The following is a 16,216-nucleotide window of genomic DNA, read 5'->3' as shown; positions in this document are numbered from 1 at the left end:
ATAATTTACCTGGAAAGAAACCTGGCATTACCACCTTGAAGCCTCCTCAGCTTTCATGGCTTAAACTAGACAAGAGAACTTGTCACTTCAAGTGAAAAGAGGATCAGAAAGATGAGATGAGCACATCACAATGGCGATAATCCAATTACTGTAATTAAGGAATCATCACATACCAGTTCATCTGTAAACAGGATCCTTTATTTTCAACTTTAGATCTTCTGAAAGCGTCCCTTCAGGCACAATTTTTATATATACAAAAACTATTCTTGCTTCTTTAAAATGTGCTCTTTCCCCTAAATTTCATAACAATTTAATTACCAAAACTGCATATTTTCAAAAATCAATTTTATTCAAATGGACATATTTACAACAGGTCACCATGTACCAAAGCTGGGGGAGTTTATTCAAGTAAATATAAAACATTCTATATGTTTTATATATGTGCATGTAGTTACTGTATGGTTTGAAATATGTATTATCTTAATCAGGTCATAAACAGGTCTTCTTGATTAGCATATATTTAACGCTGAATCTGAACAGAAAGGAGAAAAATATAGTGAAAATATATAGACTTGACACTGTCCTAATGAGAGTCCATAGAGGCTCCCAAAAAATATACAGGCTCCCAAGAAATATACAAAAATATACAAAATATATTGAAATGAATATACAAAAATGAGTTTCTTTAGTAACAAAATAAGAGACCCTGTGTGGTAATGCCTGTTTCCCCCAAATTTGTTTACACTGGATTAAGGGACCATAGTGATAAAGTAATTGAACTTATCTCTTTCTTTTTGGTTGTACTATTTTGTATGTGTCAAAGCCAAAGAGATTCAGAAGGAATCCCCTTAGTCCCCCCCCCCCACACACACACTTTGATAACCTGTACAGTCATAAATCTCTCCTCTGTTGAGTGAGCTGATCACTCACACCTTACAGGGAACCAGGCAGAGGGCCTTCTCGGTGGTGGCACCCACCCTGTGGAATGCCCTCCCACCAGAGGTCAAAGAGAACAACAATTACCAGACCTTTAGAAGGCATCTCAATGCAGCCCTGTTTAGGGAAGCTTTTAATGTTTGATTTCTGTATTTTAATGTTTTGTTGGAAGCCGCCCAGAGTGGCTGGGGGAACCCGGCTAGATGGGCGGGGTACAAATAATAAATAATAAATTATTATTATTATTATTATTATCCATTCCAGGTGATCTGCCAGAGCAAGCATGAATCAAAATGTAGAGTAGGCAGGGGTACTCATGCCTGTTTCACAGAGAATATAAACAGTAAACAACTAAGTTTCACACAGAGTAGACCCACGGAAACCAATGAACATGAGGTTGTATCCATTAATTTCAGCTTTATTCTGAGTAAAATAGGGAGGGGAAGGGATAAGGAGAAGAAATGAAGTGAGTCAGCACTGGAAACTCAGAATGAAAAACTACATAACATTTTTTAAACAAACTTTTTTTAAAAAATGATACAGATTATAAACCTGTTAACTTTATATGCCTATTAACTCTGATATAGGCAAAAATCTATAGCAGACACAAGGAACAGACGCACATACACGTAACAGACAACATGTAACATGCAAACATATATAATTTTATACCATAACATACTTTGCAGGATTCCTCACAAAACTTTTCACATTCAGAGTTCACCAGGGTTAATTTTAAAGCGGAGATTCACTGTACGTTCCTTCATCTGGGTGGTCCATAGTAAATTGGACCCAATGTTTTTTACAAAGTTTTTGCAATCGGTTCCTCGCAAGCTTGTCCGCCCCAGGGATTTCGTGCCAATTTAAAAGGATGAACTGGAGTGGACTTTCATCCTCAGAGTCCTTACCGGAGCCAAGCTTCCACTGTGCTTTGCTCTGATTAGGAGTCTGGGACAGGAATTCCTTAGAATGCTGTGCACCCATGTTTAATTCTCAGGCCTATTATGCTGCAGTGCGGGTAGAAGACCCTCCTATCCGGGACACTCTATACCTTAAACTCCTGAGTCTAAGACTCACTCAACAGACGATACCGTCTCCTGCCTACCTGTTGCGTGCACTTGCTAACTAGGTGGCTGGTGTGGCTAGATACCTAAGGACCCCCTCCTGGTCATTAATTGCCTAGGGTCCTGCAGCAACTTTCCTGCCTCTTACGACCTAGTAGAAAGACTACCTGCCCTGGACGCTTGCACACGCAATGCCGGGTGGTTAGTCTTGGAAGGAAGGTTTTTGAAAAGAACGGGTGACCTTGCGTTCTAGAACAACCTCGTCACTTCCCGGTGGGGATCGGGGGTGTCTAGGGGCGGTTTCACCCGAAGATTAAGAGCAGAGGAATACAGAATAAGGTTGGGTAAATTGCTCAGAACTCCTGCACAGAATGACAGGAGCGAGCTGGGTCCGTCCTTCTGGGTATTTCGTTTTAACGAAAGGACGGGTCCCAAAGGCTCTAATTCTTCTTTATCCCTTATGCCTTACAGCAACTAGAGCCCAAGGTAAGAAACAGAAAAGAGAACAGTGAAGAGTGAAGATTTAGATTTTTAGTTGCTGCAGTAATAGCCCACCTGAGTGTCCCTATTAACCTATTAATACTCACTATACTCACTTCCGCCATCGCACTCTGTTTCTGATGATTCCTTCTTGATTCTTGATTCCTTCTTGATTGGTTGTTTTAAGGCCGGCCTGATAAAACTTTGCTTCCTCTGGTTAGCCCCGCCAGAACTCCAGTTATTTCCAGACCCTGGGATCGCTGCAGGACTGCTGCTGCTCCTGGCAAAATGCCTGGTGCGCGCTGGAGCATCATTCCCTCCTCGCCCCCAGAATCCGGGTAACCGAAAAGTCCCTCAAGTGGTCGCCATCTGATATAGGCAAAAATCTGCCCTTATTCCCTTATTGGGTTCTCCATCGGTTGGAGAATATAACAGAGGCCAACCAGAAAAGTTTGAGAAGCAAAGCCTTTATTTTCGCTGTTGCAACAGGGTCCTTCCTCTCACGCAGGAGAACAAGGAAGGAACCCCAAACAAAGGTGTCCTGCCCTTAAAAAGAAATTTGAAATTGGTTTCAGCCCACCCCCCAGAAGCATCATCCATATGTCACAGAAGGGGTGTAGCCCAAGACCCCTCTCCCTAGATTCATCATAGGTACATCATGAAAGGGGAGGTCTGGTGGCAGTAATCTGAGCATCCTGGACCCTGCCCCCTGCCCCCAAAACCTAATCAACAAAAGAGAGATATTTATATTTCCCTGTTTCCCAGCCAAGTTAATCACACCCTTTTGTCTGGCACCCAGGTATCAGGATGCCAGGGATTATCACTTTAATTCCTGAGACAATGAGAAGGTTCCCCCCACCCCCCTTCTTCCTTGCAGAGGAACACCTGGTCAGAGAGAGAGAGTCAAAATGGTGTCAGTCAGGCCTGTCTTCCTGTGCTGCTTCAGACATGTTTCTGTACATTCATGTACATGTTTTATGAACAATTTTATATATATATGACCTCAAAATTCTTATAACAACTATCACAAGGGACACAGGCAATTCACCATATATTATTTAACTGTCATACCATTATCTACCCTAGGCATCAAGCCTTATCTACATTTTCTGCCTCAAAGCCCTGTATCTTCCAGCAAGAGGTATCAAGACTGCCTGCTGTAGAACAACTTTTCTCCTGTGGGAAGAGACAGCAGAGGGCGTTGAACAGAGCTCTCATCTGGCTGGGTAAATGATTTCCCCCTTCAAGTGCCTGTCTCCTCCTATGGGTTGACGAGAAGGGATGTTGAGGCCACTATCTCTATCCTCTGTAGAACACTTTGGCAAGTTCTACATTCATTAGGTAACAATTTATATTTTTCCTGCATTCATATTATATATTTTGGGTAGCATTTTGACTGCTAATTCAAGCATACAAAATAATTTTCTGTAATCCTTTTTAAAATGTCATAGTACCCTGCTACTAGTTTTAAGTGCCAATTTTAACTGCTGGTAGAATGCACAATGACGGTCTTTCTGTACTGGCCACTCCAAGATGCAGCGAGATTTGAACATCGCTCTTCGTAAGCAGAGTGCATTTTTCAATTTGTAATCAGGAATGTCATGCCGAAAAACTAGAATGATGGAATCCCGACTTTGTTCAATGGCTTGCTGTATGGCATGATACACTTTGAACCTGGACAGAAGACAAAGGGAATGAGAGCTAATTTGGGACACGGCAATATTTCACTTACAAATGTATGCAATTACTCATTTTCTCTTACGATGTAGTGACTCTCAGTCAATGGTAAAATACTAACAAAAACAATCAATGTTCACAGAATAGGGTATTCAGATGGTCTTGTTTTTAGCTGAGGATGTGATTATAATTGCACTCTACTTATGGTGCCCATGGTTCTACCCCATTGCAACCCTGTGAGGTAGAGGTTAGGCTGAGAGGCAGTGATCATTTTTTCCATGAAGAAGAAGAAGAAGAAGAAGAAGAAGAAGAAGAAGAAGAAGAAGAAGAAGAAGAAGAAGAAGAAGAAGAAGAGTAGTTTGGATATCCCGCTTTATCACTACCCGAAAGAGTCTCAAAGCGGCTAACATTCTCCTTTCCCTTCCTCGCCCACAACAAACACTCTGTGAGGTGAGTGGGGCTGTTTTTGTTGTTGTTTAGTCGTTTAGTCCTGTCGGACCAGAGCACGCCAAGCACTCCTGTCTTCCACTGCCTCCCACAGTTTGGTCAAACTCATGTTGGTAGCTTTGAGAACACTGTCCTTGAAGTGAGGTAAGTGGGGCTGAGAGACTCCAAAGAAGCGTGACTAGCCCAAGTTCACCCAGCAGCTGCATGTGGAGGAGTGGAGACGGGAACCCGGTTCACCAGATTATGAGTCTACTGCTCTTAACCACTACACCACACTGGCTCTGAAAACTGTTTCCAGAAGTGTTGAGATTCTGCCATGAACCGCATGCAAGCAATTATGAAAGAGAAGTCAAGGACAGCTTGGGAACAACATGCAACTGCTTTGAAGCTGCTTTGAAGTCCCAGCTTCTTCATGCCACAGCCAGTCAAGGATCTTGCAACAACCATGCAAATATTATGATGCCCTGTAGCTAATACGTTTTGGCTATGTGATAAGATCAAATAATTTGGACTAAATGCCAGAAGCATTGCCCTTACTCTAAATGCACGAACACTGTCACCTCTGTTTGCAACCTTCCCTAAATATATTAGAGTGGTCCCCCCCCCCCAGTTTGTGACCTCTCAAACCCTAGTTGTAAAAGCAAATAGTTATTATCCTCAGGGATGGTTCCCGATTCTCGTGTCCTGACGATCTGAATGCAACATATGGATTGCCTGCAAAGAGACTTGGTACAGTGCAATATATTATCACCTATTCCTGCTCACAAAAGGAAGAATGCATTTAAGGCATTTGAGACTCTTAAGAAAATACATCAATTCAAATCATTATTTGAATAATTGTGCTTCCAGTTTTGAGTTTGCAACAATTTAACCATATAATTTCAATTTTATAATTCATTTTTCCTGTACAAGTGTGCATGCAAAAGTACAGCCCAGAAGGGGTCAAGCCTATGTGAGTGTCCTAATAAAATTTCCCAAAAGCTCAAGAACCTTGTAAGGTTTGTACCACCTTATAAGACTTCCACCACTATCTTCTCCTGTCCCAGCCTTTTAGGGCCTTGCAGAACATCTTTTCAACCTGGGGACTGGGACAGAGGCTTAAAGTCCCAGAAACTGTGGCAGGAAACTGACACTGCATTCATCATTTCCCCCAGAGACAGCCCCAAAGATTCTTTTACTGAGAATCACACCAATTTAAAGGTTTGAGGCTAGTTTAAGATGGTAGTGAAGACATGCTCTAAAAACAACAACAAACAAATGGAATGTCAGTTATTAAAATAATTTTAGCTTACCTTTTGCACCATGGATCTTTTAAGAGATGTTCAGTTACAACAAATATAATTTTCCTGCTCCTTTTTATACTGTCGATGATTGCTTCGAATTCAGATATTCCAGCTTCAAAATCTCGTTCTTCCAAGCAAAACCTAATTTCTGGTTGACTGTTTTCTTCAAGAGGAATAAAGTTTTTTGACACCCAGTTCCTGTCTTTTTTGGCATGAATGATATAGGCATCATAATCAAACTGTAGCAGTGGCCTGTCTTCCCTGTGGCCAAAGACTCTGTTTACGGTCACACTCCAGAGAAATTTGATTCTCCACCCTTCGAAGTGGATGAGTAGGACTACAAAGATGAGGAGCAGTACCAAAGAAGTGCTCACAATGTAGACCAATTTAAAGGGTGCACTATCACATGGTGAAGTATCAAACTGTATAATCCTGTTAGCATGATATTTAGAAGGGGTGTTGCAGATATAATTATTTAATCCTTGGATATATGTTCTGCTTCCATTGAGCCAATTAACAAACCAAGCTATACTGTCACAAGTGCAGTCAAACGGATTGCCCTCCATATTTATTTCCTTCAGATTTGTGAAAATTCGCCCAAACACTTTTTCGTCAACAGCCGTGATAAGGTTCTTCTCTAGGAAGAGTGAGCTCAGAGATGCCAGTTCATCGAAGACAAACTTTGGAAACAAATTAAAGTTATTTTTTCCAAAATTCAAGCTTCTTAATTGAGATAAGCCACTGAAAGCCTTTCCTGGAATCTCATCAAAGCCATTGGATTCTAAATCAAGTAAACGCAGGTTTCGAAGACCTTTCAAAAACAGAACAGGGCCATCTGGGTTGGCATGCTTCCACAGTCGATCCAGATTATTATGCTGCAAATCTAGGATTTCAAGCTGGTGGAGTCCATCAAATATCTCCCCTCTCATATTAGCTATGTTGTTGTTACCAAGATCTAGGATAGTCAAATTGCTTAACTTACGGAATGGTGAGGGAGAGATGTCAAGATTAGTGCAACCAGTCTTTCTGAGTCTCAGCTTTCTAAGGCTTGGAGTGAAAGTGAATGATTCACTTGTCAAATTCAGATGACTATTGTAAGAAAGATAGAGCGTCTCAATATGACTGAGGCCTTGAAATTCATGGCCAGTGAGGTCCTGTTTAATATTATTTAAACCTAAATCCAGAGATGTTAGTTGTCCCAACCAAGAAAACGCCCTAGCCTTCATATAAGTGATTCCACATTTTGTTAGGTTGAGAAACTGCAATGAAGAATTAGCAAGAGATGAAAAGGTTTTCTCTGTTACTACAGTCACATTGCACTCGCTTAAACTCAAATTTTTCAAATTTTCTAAACCATTAAATGTATTAGGGGTAATTTCCAGAAGTTTATTGCCATTCATAATAAGGCACTCTAAATGTTTTAACCACTGGAAAGCAGAATCATTAATTTTTTTTATATTAGAGTTTTCCAAATTTAGATAATTTAAATAGTGCAACCCATAGAGGGAATGAGAATATATATATTTAATATTATTATTCATTAGATTCAAACTCTCTAAATTTTCAAAATAGACGAAAGAACCATTTTCAATGTGAGACAAATCATTTTTAGATAGGTCCAAAATTGTGAGGTTTGTTTCTTTCATTCCGCTGAAAGTTGAGTTGGAAATCTGCGAAAGCTGCACATGGCTTAGTGAAAGATTCTGAATTCTTGTTCCTGATAATTCTGAACTAAGATTCTTTGTGCGATCAGGTCCCAATGGAACATTGTTAAGGAGAAGACCATAGAGATTACCAATAGCACGGAAACATCCTGGATAAAACTAGAAAGATACAAAACAATGGGGTTACAAAAACAGTGGCTGCATGAAATTAGCCCTGGACTGAAATATTCAGCTTATTCTGTTCGGGATGTGTGTGAAATTGTGACTGATTAATGGCACAATTTTGTTGGGGGGGGACGACAGTATTTGTCATAATGTAGCATTGTTCCCATTGGACCTTTCTGTAAGGGTGTACAGTCTACAGGCACCATGCCACCCTGGGCGCCCCTTTCTTTCTTCCCATATCACATCCAGCCTGCAGGAACCCAGCCCCCAGATGAAGGGAGACAAGCAGGTTGGCAGGCACATGCACAAGACCACAATCACAGATAGGGTTGCCAGACTCAATAGAGGAAGGACTTCTGTGCCTTTAATTGCCCTGCTCTCTTTTGAGTCTGGAAACCTTAAAGAGAAACCAGCAGACCCTTTGCTTGGAAATTAAACAAAGGATCTGCTGGTGTCTCTTTAAGGTTTCCAGACTCAAAAGAGAGCAGGGCAATTAAAGGCACAGAAGTCCTGTCCTCTATTGAGTCTGGCAACCTAACCACAGATGTTATTCTGGAAAGATGCTCTAGCCATTGTGGCCTGTGGTTGGGCATCTGAGCTAACTGCCTTCCAGTCTTCTCTCTTGTTCTTGTAGTAGCAACAGCGGGATCACTGTGGGCTGAATGAAAACAGTCCAGCCACCATTGCCACAAGGAAAATGAGAGAGAAAACTGGGAGGCAGGGCTCTTTCCAGACATTGTCCAAAAACTCCTAGTAATTCTAATTCATTGCTTATCTTCAACATGTTCATATTCAGTTTCAACTCTATGTAAGCTGTGTTCCTTTATGCAACAGGACACGCTAATCAAAATTCTTTAAGCCCCCAATCATATAAAGAAGACAGTGAATATATTAGTATTTTTACCTGTAAGTTATTTAAACAACTACAGTACTCATTTATCAAATTCATTTAAAACACAACCCAGTATTATGGCCTGCTAAGGTTATCCTAACTCATTACAACTAACATCTGTACAATTAACATCAATACAACAAGCCCAGCTGTATGACATTTACCTCCATTGGGGGGTTTGATGACAAGTCCAGTTTTTTTAATGAAGAGTTACTAAGAAAGGCTAGGTCTTCTTTCCTTAATTCAGTAATTTTATTCTGAGACATCACAAGTTCCTGAAGACTCTCCAGCTGTTGCTGGGAGCCTAGTCTGGGAGTACTTAAATGATTGTGAGAGACATCGAGCAAACTCAATTTCTGAGGAAGACAAAGGAGGAGAAAGTTATGTCTTTCCCCTCATCTCACAACTGATGCATATCTTTTAAACTCAGTTTTACACTGTCTGGTTAGAACATGTCAAACAATTAGTACAGCATGTTTGAAACGCTGTTTCAGATTGCATCAAGTTTTATCAGTTAGCTCTATCACCCTTTTAAGCTTGTAATCCTTAGGTCTTTATGAAATAAAATATAAGAATTCTATCATGGGAAATGATGGATGATATCTTTATCCACTAAATATATTTCAATACTATAACTTTCAAACTTTCCTTCTGCATAGGATACATGGAGATTGTGTTTAATTTTCTCTTTTTCTCTCTGTGTGCAAAGAATTCACATTTGTATTCACAAGTTCAAGATCATGAAAGGTGAAACTAATTCAAATGTGCTAGGTAGACAGCTCCTAGAAGTTTGTATGTATTGTGAGTGAATTTAATTCTAGGATTTCAGCTGGATAGCTCAGTTGGGTAGAGTGTGGTGCTGATAATGCCAAAGTTGCAGGTTCGATCCCGTAAGGGATAGCTGCATATTCCTGCATTGCAGGGGTTGGACTAGATAACCCTTGGGGTCCCTTCCAACTATATGAATCTATGATAAATGAAGCTTCTTTAAAAGCACAGGCAAAATGATTTCCCATGTTACTGAATAGCTATAGCCCACTACCTTACATCTGTAACCAGGGGTAATGAATGAGGCCATGGATGAGCACCATGGCTACACGGTCCTTCCATGATCTCATCCTGCTTTTTTATCCTAGTTTGTTAACTGACACCCGGGTTCTTCAGTTTGAATGTAATAGGGAACTCCAGCTTAATTAAAGCTTGTGCCAAAGTTTGTGTGTAGCAGGAGAAACAGATTTCCTCTCTTCAATCTGGCATCAGTTTAGGTGTCAAGATATAACTCCCCAAGGGTGCAATCTTTGTAAAAATTAGTCTGTAACTAAAGTACTGTATATCAGAATTAGTAATATGTGATGACATGGAATCTGTTGCATGTACTTGCAGTGGATATGGTAGGAAGCCGTAGCCAACCACAGTTTTCCAGAATATGTACATTTATTACACAATATCATAAACTTTCAGGCTTCTTATTCACTCCTACACAGAAGTATCGACATTAACAAGCAACCCCTTACATATTTATGGATCACAGGATTGACTTAAAACTACGGAACAGAGAGTTGGAAGAAATGTACAATTGGTTGAATTTGTCACAAATGTATATAAAGGTAAAAGGTAAAGGACCCCTGGACAGTTAAGTCCAGTCTAAGGCAACAATGGGGTGCAGCGCTCATCTCGCTTCAGGCTGAGGAAGCCGGTGTTTGTCCACAGACAGCTTTCCAAGTCATGGACAGGACACTGTGGGGGAAACCAGAGCACACAGAAATGCCATTTACCTCCCCCCCCCCCGCAGTGGTACCTATTTATCTACTTGCACTAGTATGCTTTCAAACTACTAGGTTGGTAGAAGCTGGGACAGAGCAATGGGAGCTCACCCCGTCACATGGATTTGAACCACCAACCTTCTGATCAGCAAGCTCAAGAGACTCAGCACTACCTGTGTCCCTTATAGGCTCTAATGACGAGGAGGCATAAATAAGAGCATTTATTTCATCGTGTACTCAGCTTTAGGTTGAATCCCGGATCTCAGGCCCATCTGGAAAATACCTCTACTTGATAAATTGGATAAGTGCTGCCAGTAAAAAATAATTAGCCAGACAGATTGATCTGATTTTGTGTAAGGCAACTACTTACTGACATGTCTTACCCACCCCTCTTCCCTGCTGATCTGAATTTGACTCGGCCATCATCCAAGTTCATGTGCAAAATCACAGGTGAAAGTTGCTTCTTACCTTCAGATTGATGAAAGGCTCATTTCTTATTTCCAGTATATTGAATCCCAAATTAAGTTCTTTCAGATTGCCACAGTGAATAAAAACATCGTCTGGAAATTTATGTAGCTGATTATGTCCCAGCTTCAAAACTTTTAAGAAAGGCAAATTCAAACACAATTCTTGGTGCAGTTTAGAGATGGTGTTGAATCCTACATCTAAGTAAACAAGCTGTCCATACAAACAAGCTGTCCATACTGTAAGGTTTGCTGGTAGAAGTGTTTTTAGCTGGTTATGGGAAAGATCCAAAACTGTTATGTTGGTTGGGAGATCAGAGGGAATCTGAGTCAACTTTAAATGACTACAGTCTGCTGTATTATTTGTAATTTTGCAAACACTCCCAGCTGATTCACAGTGAACCCAGGTGGTCAAGAGGGTGAAAGACAAGTATATCCAATAAATAAAAGGCTTCCCCATTTTCCTGAAAAAGAAGATGCACATTTAACATTAATGTCTGCTTTTCCAAACAAAAAACAACAGGCTGAAAAAATGCAAGTAAGGCTCAGTAATTTGTATTTCTGAGATACATCATCTGATCTACAGCTGACAGCCCTAACCCTACCATCCTTTGTGTCTTAAATGATCACATATGGAGAAAGTTGAATCCTGGACATACAAATGAGAGGGAAGGAATGTTTTCTCTCCCTCTGCCATCTCCATGGTATGCTCAAATCTGCATAGCTGCCAAGTTTTCCCTTTTCTCGCGAGGAAGCCTATTCAGCATAAGGGAAAATCCCTTTAAAAAAGGGATAACTTGGCAGCTATGCAAATCTGTCTCTTCCCAACATAGCTGCCAAGTTATCCCTTTTTTACAGGGATTTTCCCTTATGCTGAATAGGCTTCCTCGCGAGAAAAGGAAAAACTTGGCAGCTATGCTTCCCAAGCATTTCCTCCAGGTGAGATGGCAGGTAGGAAAGCTGAGTAAGGTCAGGCCATACCAAGGAAATGTGCTCTCTCCCTTGAGCAGTTTGCCTTCTAGAGGAGGTCAGTAGGAAACACGAGCTGGATGTGCACCAAAGAGCAGAAACTTAAGTGGTGACTTAGGTTTAGCTTTTAGGAAAGCATGTATAGAAAGCAGAGAAATTGTGAAGAACCAAAGGAAGGGCCTCCCCCCCTACTTCTTTGGTATCTCTTCTTGCCCCTCAGGTAGCACAAATTAAATAAGATTGGCTAGATAGAAAGTGGCCAATGTTTTTGGCAGGCCCCTTTGGTAGGGATACGGTTGTGTGTACAAAGCCTTGGTTCAACTGCAGTGCTGAACAAAAGGAAAGGAAGTATCTTAGGACATTTAAGCAAAACAATTGGTGACTTTGATTTTCTCTCACACACACCAGATCCCACTGGTGCCTAGCTGGGTATTTTGACTAGCAGGCTTAAGCACTGGCACTGGCATAGCCAGTGTGGCTTACAGGGGGTGAGTGTGTTGAATATGTGTGCCTGATACTGAAAGAAGAAGGGGAAAAAAACCTCCTATACAAAAGTGCCTTTAACAGTTTGACATCTGCTTTTAAGTTCCTCTCCTTGTTTCATGGCCATAGGCTCCAAAGTTCTGTTTATTAAAAGAGATCCTAGCGTTAACCTTGATGCAATATTCTTATACCCCAAACGCTTAAAAAAAGAGAGACTTCTCATGCTGTTCTCTGCATACACTTTATACCTTTGAAGCACATTCAAAGCAATTTCCCTGCTCAAAGCATTCTGGGCACTGTAGTTTGTTAAGGGTTGCTGGGAATTCCAGCTCCGTGAGAGGTAAACCACAGTGCCCAGAATTATTTGAGTGAAATAATTGCATTGGGTATGATCATGGAGTTCTGCTTATCTGAATCAGAATTTATGTCATTCTAAAAGACCGTCAGCACCATACTGGAAAACAGGCTTGCAAGCTACCAAGCACGTTCACTCATCATTTCGTCCTGGAAAGCCAGGACCATTTCCCCAGGGCCACTTCTGTACACAACAGGTCCTGGTTTTGCACTGATCTTTTGTCATTCACACCATGGACCAGTCTGGGGGAGACGGGTTAGGAAGTGCAGAATATAGGACCCCAAAAGGGTAGGGTAGCTGTCATGGATCCAGTAAGATGCAGCAAGCTAGTGAGTGCAATGAGGACCTAAGTACAGCAGGAGCTTAGGCTAAAAGGCTGTTCAGTATGGTTTAGAACAGTGGCTCTCAAACCCTTTTTCTCAAAGGCCTCTTGAAAATTGCTGCGGGTCTTGGTTTTTCTGCCATAGAATTCAAACTGATCTATGAGTGGCTGGGGTAACCCAGCCAGATGGGCAGGGTATTAAGAACAACAACAACATAAAATATAAAAATAAAATATGCAATAAAATACAATTAAAAATGAACATGGATGTTTAACATGACGGTGTTCTATCTCCTGTCTTCAGCCACAAATCCCCAGATATAATGCAAACCACCTGAGTGAAGCTCATGGAACACAATTTTGGAAACCCTAGTATAAAAATCTGAGAAATGAAGTAGGGGGCTAATTGAAACAAATCCTATGTAAACTGGAAGGGTAGGATGGGACCTACCAATACTTTTCATTGGTACCTTATCTGTCTGTAAGGGACACTTCCTGCTTTCTGGTGCTTGTCTTTGATAAATCACAGTCCCTAATTTGCCTTTAAAAAACAACCACAATCCAGGACTACCCTTCCACTATGTTAGTACATAGAACATAAAAAGGAAACTGTTAGGACTAGCAACCCTGCTTCAGAAGCCAGTGGCTTTTGCAAACTACCTAAAGGCTGCTCCACAGAGCCTTGCTTATTCAGCATTCATCCTGATTTGCTTGCCCAAAGCTGGCGAGACTATGACCAGTCTATACTGAACCCTCACCTTGATTTGCTTATTGGAGCAGTTATATAACAATGCACATTCATACTGATTTGCTTGAGGGGTGTTAACATGTCTCCCTGTTAATCATTTACTCAACCCACACTTTTCAGTGTAATTCCCCCACCACTTTCCTAACAACAACAACAACAACAACAAGTGCATTAAATAAAAAAATGGGTTTGTGGGTTGGCACTGGGCTAAACATAGCACTTTAGTTGTGCAAACCTAAATTCCCAATGCCTCCCTCAAAATAGTGTGCAATTCCCCCTGAACAAGTGGGGCTGCCAGTTTTTCAAACCTCCAGCACTTAGGACCGTTTAACCATGATTGTGATCTGCAGGAAGCCACAATTGAAGCACAGTAACAAAGGATTGGTTAGTAACCTGGCAACAGCAGGCAGAAATGTGCTTTCAGCAGTTTGTTGCACTGAAAACAGAAGGAAGGATGGCCAAGGAGTCTTTGCTGTATACCACTTGTCACCTGCAAAATACTGTACTGAAGGATCTAACAAGTGGAGAGAGCCTGAACAATTGCTTAAACCTGGACTGAACCTCTCCAGGTTATACCAGAGCTGCAGCTATGTACCCTGAAATCTGGAACTTCCTCAGCTTTGCATGTTTTTATTCAGCAGTAAACATCCCAGAAGCAAACACTGATTTTAAGGGGACTTATGCACTACACTAGATTGCACTACCACAGATCATGGGAACAAGACCCTTGAAACAGGTTAATATAAATATTGCAGATTACAATATGGCTAGAATTTTCATGTTAACCTTTGGGTAAACTCTTTTCTTCTTTAACAATCTACTTATTGGGACCTGGGAAGGGGCTGGCTCTTCTTCTTGATTTTAATCAAAAAAACAGCTCTTTTTCTTTTTTTAAAATCAAAAGACCTTGATTTCTGGCAAGGGTGGGCTCAATCTCTATATCCACACTGCTGACCAAACAGATTATACACCAGCGACACCAGATTATACAGAACATAGCTTCCTAAACTCTCAAAACAAATACTTGTTTCTTTTCTGTGGAGTGGTACTGCAGAGAAAAAGTGCATTGCTTCCTCTTCAATTTTTATTCCAGCTCAGTTTGCTTTGAGGTCTGCCGAAATTGCTACAACATTCTAAACATCCCTCTTTGAATGCTGTGTTGTTGTTGTTTTTTTGCACTACACTAGAATGCAATGCTTTTTTAAAAATTGCAAGACTGAAAATAAGTTCAGGCATGAATGAAGGACCTGCAGGAGGCTGGAAGTAATTCAAGGAATTCTGTTCTGAAAGCTGGCCCACAAAAAATAACTACATGTACCATGATGATTATACTTACTTTATATTTCTTTGCAGCCTGATTGTTCTCCACTCTGTTCAAGCAACTTCAGTGGCTGATCAACACATTCCTGGCACTGCAGCTCTTTGCTAACTATCTCCAAAACTTTCTCCTAAATATACCAGGAACTCAAAGAGGCCTGCACAACCTGACTCATCTGGAACAAAGGAAAGAAGGCAGTGGAAAGAGAAGCAGGAAGAAAGGAGCAAGCCTCCTACTTTCGTTTTTCCCCTCCTGCTCTGCCCAGCCCATCTGTTTGGCTCACTTCCTTGTTCTCCTCTGCACTTAGAACTTCCAGATAGCACGTGTTAAGTGACCCACAACAAAAAATTCACCCTTGAAGATTTGTTTTTCTTGGTAAAGCACACTTGCACACACAAATGGAGCATGTTTTTAAAGCATGCTGAGGATTATTATTTTTATTATTATTTAGATTTCTTACCTGCCCTTCACCACAAGATTCCACGCTGGGCTCTGGCAGTTTGAAATTCATTATTAAAAACAGTTTGAAACAAATTACAACCACAGGAATAAGATACATATCTCTGTTGTCAAAGGCCAGGGTAAACAGGGTTAAAAATACTCTTACTTTAGCGCTTAAGGAGTTTGAGAGCAGTTTTCTTTATGCTGCATGCAGCCAACGAAAACAAATCTTTATTCACGCTGTGGACCCAGCCCATTGAATTGACCTGATCTATGTAACAGGGAGGAACCTCTCATTCCAACATATGCATTCCTTGCTTAGGGGTAGAGCACCACTCAGGTTATGAAGAATGCCACAAAACAGGCACGTCCAATAGGTAGCTCGTGATCTACCGGTAGATCACTGGAGGTCTGTGGTAGATCACTGCTAGATCACTGGCACCCCTAAAATAAGCTCACCCAAAAATTTCCTCCTCCCTAAAAAAAGCTGAACGACTATGACCTGAAGCCCTAAAAAATGGGCCTTCCTCCCTCCTAAAAGAAGCTCAACAGCTTTGACCTGAACCCCCCAAAAGGGGGTAGATCACTCCCAGTTTTTAACTCTGTGAGTAGATCACATTTTCTTGGAGTTGGCCACCCCTGCCACAAAAGAATGGTCTGTACTGCACTATAATTGGCAATGGACATTGTTGCTGCTCATGCATGCATTTTTTATTTTTATTTTGCTGCTCATGCATGCATTCTC

At 41.0% G+C, this 16,216-nt stretch overlaps 1 protein-coding gene across 2 annotated transcripts; it reads right to left on the bottom strand.

Moving 5' to 3' along the window:
* Positions 1–176: 176 nt before the first annotated feature.
* On the bottom strand, positions 177–15,442 carry TLR3 (toll like receptor 3). Of its 2 annotated transcripts, XM_035113539.2 has the most exons (5): positions 15,049–15,441; positions 10,840–11,299; positions 8,773–8,964; positions 5,897–7,710; positions 177–4,154 (listed from the first exon to the last, which is right to left on the bottom strand). In XM_035113539.2, exons 2-5 carry the CDS (start codon positions 11,293–11,295, stop codon positions 3,926–3,928), a joined length of 2,691 nt encoding a protein of 896 aa, XP_034969430.2. In that variant the 5' UTR covers positions 11,296–11,299; positions 15,049–15,441; the 3' UTR covers positions 177–3,925. The 2 variants fall into 2 exon arrangements, with proteins under 2 accessions (XP_034969430.2, XP_034969432.2); XM_035113541.2 differs by lacking the exon at positions 8,773–8,964 and having other exon boundaries at positions 15,049–15,442.
* Between the last annotated feature and the right edge of the window lie 774 nt (positions 15,443–16,216).

Source organism: Zootoca vivipara, chromosome 9, assembly GCF_963506605.1.
Source record: "Zootoca vivipara chromosome 9, rZooViv1.1, whole genome shotgun sequence".
Lineage (NCBI taxonomy): Eukaryota > Metazoa > Chordata > Lepidosauria > Squamata > Lacertidae > Zootoca > Zootoca vivipara.
The sequence above is the reverse complement of the archived record's forward strand: the minus strand, read 5'-3'. Positions and strand labels throughout refer to the sequence as shown.

Excerpts from the sequence above, each read along its gene's own strand:
- TLR3 (XM_035113539.2), bottom strand. The coding sequence starts at position 11,295 with ATGGGGAAGCCTTTTATTTATTGGATATACTTGTCTTTCACCCTCTTG. Across the intron at positions 8,965-10,839 it reads AGCCTTTCATCAATCTGAAG|AAATTGAGTTTGCTCGATGT; the intron begins GTAAGAAGCAAC and ends TGTCTTCCTCAG. Across the intron at positions 7,711-8,772 it reads CATCAAACCCCCCAATGGAG|TTTTATCCAGGATGTTTCCG; the intron begins GTAAATGTCATA and ends GTATCTTTCTAG.